Source organism: Falco peregrinus, chromosome 1 (genome assembly GCF_023634155.1).
Source record: "Falco peregrinus isolate bFalPer1 chromosome 1, bFalPer1.pri, whole genome shotgun sequence".
Classification (NCBI taxonomy): Eukaryota; Metazoa; Chordata; class Aves; order Falconiformes; family Falconidae; genus Falco; species Falco peregrinus.
The window spans coordinates 69,065,577-69,074,070 of record NC_073721.1 but is presented as its reverse complement, the minus strand read 5'-3'; the positions used below and the strand labels follow the sequence as shown (position 1 = coordinate 69,074,070).

At 37.4% G+C, this 8,494-nt stretch overlaps 1 protein-coding gene across 2 annotated transcripts in view; it reads left to right on the top strand.

The window, feature by feature from the left end:
• The window catches only part of LOC101923373 (signal recognition particle subunit SRP54), a 32,878-nt gene that overhangs the window by 1,155 nt on the left and 23,229 nt on the right, over positions 1–8,494 (top strand). For both annotated transcript variants that reach the window (XM_055792902.1, XM_055792885.1), the window contains exons 2-8: positions 2,169–2,277; positions 3,733–3,824; positions 4,407–4,491; positions 5,424–5,528; positions 6,734–6,800; positions 6,887–6,944; positions 7,663–7,813. In XM_055792902.1, coding sequence (XP_055648877.1) covers positions 2,200–2,277; positions 3,733–3,824; positions 4,407–4,491; positions 5,424–5,528; positions 6,734–6,800; positions 6,887–6,944; positions 7,663–7,813 — 636 coding nt within the window. In that variant the 5' untranslated portion in view covers positions 2,169–2,199. The remainder of the gene's footprint in view (positions 1–2,168; positions 2,278–3,732; positions 3,825–4,406; positions 4,492–5,423; positions 5,529–6,733; positions 6,801–6,886; positions 6,945–7,662; positions 7,814–8,494) is intronic.

Sequence of the window (8,494 nt, the reverse complement as noted above, 5' to 3'; positions counted from 1 at the left end):
AGGTTTAAACCTCTTCAGTGCTTTTGTGTAGTGTTTGCGTCAAAGCTAAAAAGCTTTTCCAGAACTACAGATGCTCTGAATGCAGCATATACACATTCTGCAGTGCAGGCACTGCTAATGCCCTTCTGGCTACCTGCCAATCCAAGTTGGCTACCTGCTAAAATAGCTTATGTGTCTTTTTCTCGGTAGTGTGGCTCACAACTTGGATGGACTGTACTTGAAAAGTTGTATTCATTTCTGTACTTGGCATACCTTAGTCATTCTGATGGCTTATAAATCCTTAATATGCTAGAGAAGCCAGTGGATATTAAAATGCTTACTGCGCTAAGGAAATGAGTTTATGTGCATTATTCTTATTATAAGGCTGTTGGAAGAAGCTTTTGGAGTCTGCAGTGGAAACATTTGTTTATTACGACAAAATTAACTTTTTGCAATAGGCAATCTGTAGAACTCTGGAAACTAATCTTAAATATTGAATCTTCACCTGGCTACTGTGCATTGGTCATCCTATCAAATCTTTTAGCTCTTACATCCAAGTGTTCTAGTTAAGTTTTGTCCATGGCTGCAGTTTTAGCAGCTCAAAGCTTACAGAGATGCAATGCTATTTTTAAAGGTATTTTTCATATTATTGTAATTTTCATGGGAAATGAGCTTGAAAAACACTTTGAGCATCTGTTTTGCTGACACCCTTTGGTAGGTCATATTGATGATAATGCTTTTTCAGAATTATTCTGCAAGAACATGACTTGTGTGCCTTGTAAGGAAGACTTGGGAGTTTTCAGTATCGGAGGGGCTTGGACTTGCAGTTCAGTTGTTTGGTTTGTGTTTTTTTAACGTGCCAACTTCGTGGCCATATTAACTCTCAGTTAGACAAAGCAGTCAGGAGGTTGGCTTACATGGGTGACTTGTTTTATCTACGTTGGAATGTATCTTTGTACTTATTTATAAATACATTGTAAGCCTTGCTTTTTGGGGCCTGTGCAGCTAGTAAATCTCTGTGTGTATATAATGAGCTTCTTTCTGTCTTACTTAAGTTGGAGCCCTCTCTTAAATAAATTAAGAATGTAGCTAATGATGTATTCATCATTTTGCTTAACATACCAGCCTTTCTTGTCTGTTTTCTTCTCTACCCATTTGAGGGGGGAGGAGAAGTCCCAAAAATCTTGGAAAACTTTCAGCTACTTTGATTATAGAGGCTGCCATTAGCTGGAAAGTTTGCTTTCAGTTCTGAAAGGAGAAACTCAAATGTGAGATTCTGAATTCAGCTATCAGCAGGGAGTAGTTTCAGGTGGGTACAAGAAACCAACTGCGAAATTGGAAGGTGAACAAGAAGTACCTGAAGTGCTCCATTTCAGCAGTAACTGTGGTGGTAACTTGTTTTGCTCTTTAGAGAAATTTTGGGTTGTCCTTTTCCAGAGTTCTAGATTGCAGTTTCTGCCATGTATTCTGAATATCTTGCCACCTTGTAGAGGAGGTGGGAGTGGTTTAGCATGTTGACTAGACTATGCATACCCTTCAGAAATTAACTTTTTCTTGTTTCCTGAGTATAGGTTGCAGTATGCTTTAGGCTTATATGTAAGATTTGTGTCTGTAGGGAGAAAAACCAATCTGGTGTTCCAATAAAGCCGTTAAAAAATACAATGTGAATTTTGCGTATTAAAATGCAAGTACGTTTGTAGGGCTGCTGAAATGGGAAATTGTTTGGTTTGGTGTAAGGTAGATAAAATAGAACCAGTAAATAATGTTCAGTTTTGCTAACAAAATATTTTGCTTCTGATCATACTGTCTTTACAGGATGCAGAGCTTGTAGGCTGCTCTGCATGATTTTTATTCTGTCATGTAGCATATCACTGATAAGATAAAAAGCAGTTAGCATTCTTGCTGGAAGTCTGTCTGGTCTGTCTTTTCATGGTAAATTCAATGCACAAATATTCTAGACAGTGAAATGCTTCCCGATTGCATTGTGGTATCTCTCTTTCAAAGTAGGCCATCAGGATAGCCTAAAATTAACTTCAGGCCAGTATTTCCTAAAAATAACTCTAAAAAAGTAAAACTTGTGTGCTTTTTGGAATCCAAAGCAGGTTTCTGAACTGAGAAGATACTGGAATAATTAATTTGCAAAGCATAGCTTCAACTGGTTTTAAATGTCATTTTAAATTGTTTTCCAGATCCTTCTGAGTTGTACTTGAAGCCGCCAAAATGGTTCTAGCAGATCTTGGAAGAAAAATAACTTCAGCATTACGCTCACTGAGCAATGCTACGATTATCAATGAAGAGGTATGTAGTGTGCATATGTGATGGCACTAACATTTATACAGCAAAGTTCCAAGAAAAAGTTCTCAGAAGCTGATAAGGAGCTTGAAGTAGATTGCTATTCCTTCAAGTAAAATTTCTAGCTGGAAGTTTTAACTCCCTGATAGTAGTACCAAAGCTTAGAACCAGATTCAGAGATGTATGATTGCCTCAGGCAATGGTCAAATGGTCTTTGGGCCTGGTGGTTGTACTTACAGAGATGTGTTCTAAGGAGGTGATGCTGGAGGAGACAATATGTGGCTCAGTTTGGGTGGAAGGTAGGCTGTGAGACTACATAGAGTGCCTCAGTTTCCATGTGTGCATGCATGCAGCTAAACTACGGATCTGTGTACTAGGCTGCTAGAAGCTGAAGTGTGGAAGAACAAATAGCTTTCAGTGTAAACTTTGCTGTCTGAAATGTGAGGATTATGTTGTTTGCTGCCTTTATACTCAAGCCAATACGGTGTGTAGTTCTGGAAGCTGACTCGGTATAGCGTGTATTTTTTTTTTAATTACAAGTTTTAAGTGTTTTCTATTATATGGACGGAAAAGCAAGATGGATAACTAATTGATGTGATGGTTTAGAAGTGCTTCTGAGTAAGTAAATTGCTAGAAACACTTTTCAGATAAGCAGATAGGTGTCTTAAAGTGACTAAAAAGTAGGCTTATTGAGGGTTGTGGGTTTGGAACCGGTACACAGAGGAAACATTTTAATAAATTTTCAGCTGGGAGACAACAAATGCTTAACTTAGTCAAATATAGACCACTTGTTTTTTAGCAGTAGAAGCTCTTCTCCTGCAAGAGCTCAGGCTGTGCGAATGAGAGCATTTATGCAAGAGTTAATTTCAAAAAATGTTTTTGTTTAAGACTTTTTACTTTGAAAAGTCTTAGAACTACTAAACTGGGTTCCTAGCCAAGGCACCTGTTTGCCTGAAAGGCATACCCCAGAGCGGCAGTCAGGTTTCTGAGGATTCAGGTAGTGTGTCCATCTTGTGTTTAAGGAATGCTTTTATTTACAGAGATTGTGTTGTGCTAAGAGGTTGTTTTGTGGCTTTGTTACAGCTGTTTCTAAGGGGTACCCCTAGGGAGGCTTAGGAAGTCTTGCTTCTGTACGAGTTGCTGTTGTCCTTAATGCAATAGGAAGTGTTCTGTGTTACCTTGTTCCAGCGTGCATATTACAAATGGAAGACCCTTCTTTTCCAGTGCTACCCTTTCATATTTAAATTGCTTTTACGCAGGAACAAATGTGTAGACTTCTTTGTGGCAGTCAATATGATGATAGGACCGCATGCATCTAATTTGTAAAAGCCTTGGTTATTATCATAAATACACGTTCACATATACGTGTATATATACATAATTCACGTTCTTATTTTGAACTAATACTGACCTAGTCAATAACTGTGTACTGTAAAACCGTTTTTCTTTTATACTCCAAAGGTTTTAAATGCTATGTTAAAAGAAGTATGTACAGCATTACTGGAAGCTGATGTTAATATTAAACTTGTGAAGCAACTCAGAGAAAATGTCAAGTAAGTGAAATAATTAAAATGCATTTAACTTGTAAAGTTTGTAAAAGTTGTAATTTGAGGTTGTGGAAGAATAAATAACTTCTAGCCTTATACAGTTATCTTAGACACACCCAATTCACCTTTAACAGGAAAATACTGATTGCGCTAAATGTCTAGCCAGACCCATCAAAAGAATCTTCATCAAATTTAGCCAGTTATTGCTGTTATAGTCTTGTTTCAAAAAACTGTTGCTGTCCTCAGTTGAGTGGTGTGATAAACAAGTACTTTGTTACTTCCTAGACACCTTATCTTCACATGTTCTGTGCTGGATATAAATAGATCTGTGTGTATGACAAGTACCTTGGCTATTTTCAGATACGTAACTCCAGCAGATGCAAGTCTGAAAGATGTGAATATTTTAGAAACCTGGTGTTTCTTCTGTATGCAGGACAAAGTCTCCAATGCATGTCTCTTCTTAAATACGTCCTATCTGAAAACTCAAGGCAAATGAGAATGCTGTTCCAGTTGCAAAGCCTTCATTTATTACTAAGTTAAAGTAATGCTTGAAGTTATGCTAGTGTTTTGTGGTTTTCCTAAACTCAGGTCTGCAATTGATCTTGAAGAAATGGCGTCTGGCCTTAACAAAAGAAAAATGATTCAGCATGCTGTCTTTAAGGAACTTGTTAAGGTAGGACTTCAAAATCCTGTGTTAGGTCACTTTTCTTTTACAGCCTGGGCTGTGGAAGCAGCACAGTAACAAGCCACGCTTTAAGGTGGTTGTGTGGTACCTGTAGTTAATGTTTTCTGTTGTAAGGCTTCTTACTATTGCAAACAGTATTCTGATTGAAACTACTTCCTGGACATCTCTCAGACTAACTTAAAGTTAGCTTCAAGTTCAGCTGTTCTTACTCTTCAATTGAAATTTAAAGGCCAATTAAGTGTAAAGTACTGTTAGCTTCTAGACTGTCTTGATTGTCCCAGAAACATGCCTTTGCAACCCACATGAAGATTTGTTTAAACTACTTACAAGACTTTGAAAAGGTGTTAAGTAACAACCCAGCAGTTCATGGCAACATTTCTCTAAACTGCCCGCTTGGTCAAATCGGCACCTGAGTATCAGTATTCCGTCCTCTTCCCAGTTGACAGTATGGTCGGTTCTTCTGTAGTCTGTGCCCACCCCTGTGATGGCTGGCTGGAATGTATGTACCTTCTACTCGTTTGAGAAGTGAGGCAACAACCCTAAAGAGTCTTCTGTACTGTAGGTTTCTCACCAGAGGGCCATCTTAGGCTGTGATGGTGGGGTGGAGGTCACTCTTCTGTGTTGGGTGTTATACTTGTGCCATATATACAAGCCACCCTGACTTTGGTGCTTGGTGTTAGGCAGAAATTAACATATACTGTTATAGAATTATGCATAATGCTATATACTATAGATATCTTGCATGGGGCGTTGCTGTTCACTGTAAATCAGCAAGCATCTAAGCCAAATGAAGACTAGAATATGTAAAAACTGGTTTGCTCCATTGAATAGAAAACCACAAACCTAGTATGACTGTGACACTGACTGTTCCGTGCTTCTGAAATTCAGTTCTGCAACATATATTGTACTTTGTTCTTTAGCTTGTAGATCCTGGAGTCAAAGCATGGACACCTACCAAAGGAAAACAGAATATTATAATGTTTGTTGGTTTGCAAGGCAGTGGTAAAACAACAACCTGTTCAAAGGTAACTTGCACTGAATGTGTTTGCATATTTTGTTTTTTTTCTTGGGAGGTGGTGGTGGTCATTGGACTCCTTGGGTGGAATTTCTTGTGATTTGTGCTGTTTCTACTAGTAGGAAAGCACTAACTAGTTACAATGTAGAGATTTCTTACAGAGGACTGTCTGAGATGAGATTAATGTCCAAAGTAATATTCTTTTGGGGCAATTTATGGCTTGTAGACTTCCTTTAAGATTTTTTGGAACTAAACTCTTGATGAAACAATACTGTATATGGATAAGAAAGATTCTTTCTATTCCTTGTTTTCTGGATTTAAGACTAGAACTATGAGCCGAACCTATCTCATTCCATTACCTTTTTAGGGAAACCTGTGGAAGTTGGCCTCTGTGTTAGATATCTCCGTTAAGTGCGAGTGCGTGGTGTGAAACCTTCCAGCCCCAAATTCATTGAGAAAATTTGGATTTGTATTTTTAAGGCTAAGAAAAGAATGCTCTGAATCAACCTTTAACCTATTTATGATGTTTGTTGGAAGGTGCATCTTGGATTTTTGCAGTCATCTCTTTGAGGTTCACGTACAGGCTAAACTGAATATATTACTGTTTTGATTTTTGTAAGACTTTCCTAGTGCTTCTGTAGGCAAACTGTATTTTGGAAGTTTGTCTTTGGTCAATCAAATGTTCCGTGAATGTACATTGTACCAGTGGAGCAGAGTGTTAGAAGAAAATAAGGATTTCATGTATTGTTTTAAAACATGTCCTTGCAATGGAAATACTTTAGTTCTGCTGGAAGTACAGAAACAGAGTTGTAAAAGTTGTAGCCATTACAGTACTTAATATTGAAGTATATGACTGCTTTGGTTAGTTTCTAAAAGCTAGTCCTATCTCCAGTATCAACAGTAAGCAGAATCCAGGAGTTAGTAAAATGGGAACTGGGATTATTTGTAGTCATTCCTAGCTCAGGAAACTGAAATCAGAAGCAGAGCCAAGCAGCTGTTTTCATCTCGCCATTAATAATTATTTGTATAGCATACTTTTCTAAATAATGGAGGTGCTAACATTAGATAACTCTACAGTGTTACTAAGTGGTCTCAGTTACAGGAAGGCTGGCTTGACTTTGTGTTTTCCGTGTGTACTTTAGTGATTATAAACTGTTAGTGTCATGTTTTCCTGTGGGATTTTGATAACTACTTGGTTTGGATTTCTTTTCACAGTTAGCATACTTCTATCAGAGGAAAGGTTGGAAGACTTGTTTAATATGTGCAGACACATACAGAGCAGGTAATACAGTCTTTAATGATGTGGTTCTTCATCTCTTAACACAGAGATTTTTTTTAAATAGTCACTTGACTATACCTGTCTTACAGGTGCTTTTGACCAGTTGAAGCAGAACGCCACAAAAGCAAGAATTCCTTTTTATGGGAGGTAAGCATCTTTTAGAATCAGTTTGGAGAACGATTCAACTCCAGCAATGGATAATTGTTCCTTATTGAACATATCACACTAAGTGCCATTCAGTGTGGCCTAATTGCGTAGATTTTATGGTAATATATGGGCTCTGATCAGATGAAAACTCTGCTTAGTTCAGTACACTGTCTGCCAGTAGCAGCAGGTAGGGATAGTATAAGAAGAGATCAATCATTCAGGAATAATTCCCTAGAATGTTCTTTCACTGTATAATGGGCCTTTATGAGACACATTCAGATTTTCAGGAATTAATCTTTACAGATCAGAGGATATGATTTTTGGACCCTTAATTTTTACTGTCAAGTAGGGGCAGCAGTGGACCTAAAATAGCTTTTATAAAGCAGTGAAGAACTTTCCCCTAAGCTTGACTAAAGGTGTACTGTCTAGGTGCTCAGTTAAATCTTCAGAGAAGGGCTAGTAAAACTTAGTGCAGTCTTCAGCAGGTGAGACAGTTGTTTGTGCTTCAGTTCACTGATCAGTAAGGGCAAATGGTTAGGAAGGTGTATTTTTAATGAATTTTTGCTTGATGTAAGAGGAAGTCCCTCTTGTAATCAAGGTAGATTTGCAGTTAACAACTTTACAGTCAAGTGATGAAAGCTTGAATTAGTTTCTTTGGGAACAAAGAATTGCATATATGTATGTGTATATATAGATAGTTGTTTCTCTTTGTGATCAGTTATACAGAAATGGATCCTGTAATTATTGCTTCAGAAGGTGTTGAGAAATTTAAGAATGAAAACTTTGAAATAATCATTGTTGATACAAGTGGACGTCACAAACAGGAGGACTCTTTGTTTGAAGAGATGCTACAAGTTGCTAATGCCATAGTGAGTAGTTCCAAGAAATACGATAACTTCTGTTACAGTAATTCGACTACAGTTCATTTATGTTTATGTCCTGGTGTTCTGTGTGGATTTTGCTGTAACTCTTAGATTATATTAGAAATTACAAACGTATATGAATAAACAAGGACTGGATGATCAGTGCTTGATAGTTCTGTGTTGGTTTTAATTCTTGTAACTGAAGGATACTTGCACATAACTAGACTGCTGTTCCTGCTTTAACTTTTGCTCTTCAGGATTTTTGCACTGAGAAATTAGATAAAAGAACCAGTCTAGTCTGGTTTCCTGTAGCTGTGTGTACTAAATTTGCTGTGACTGTCGTGAATAATTGCCCTGAGGCAGAGAAGATGATTGGATAAATTTCAACAGTTTTGATATGTAAATGAAGCTAGTGTTTCTTGTATGGGTTTAAAAAGTCTGGTTATTTGTTTGATTTTGTGGTCTTGCATGACAATATGACACTTCCCACACAACTCCTGCTAATGGCTAACTTGTTTTCAGAGGAGTGGATGTTTTAAAGCTCTTAATGTAAAACGGGATGGAAGATGTTGTTAGCTGTTAATTGCTTTGGATACTAATTAGCTTATTGGCTCAGATACTGGCTAAAATCACTCAAAACATAAGTAATAACTGTAAACCTATTAAGTTTTAATGTTCTGTGTTGTA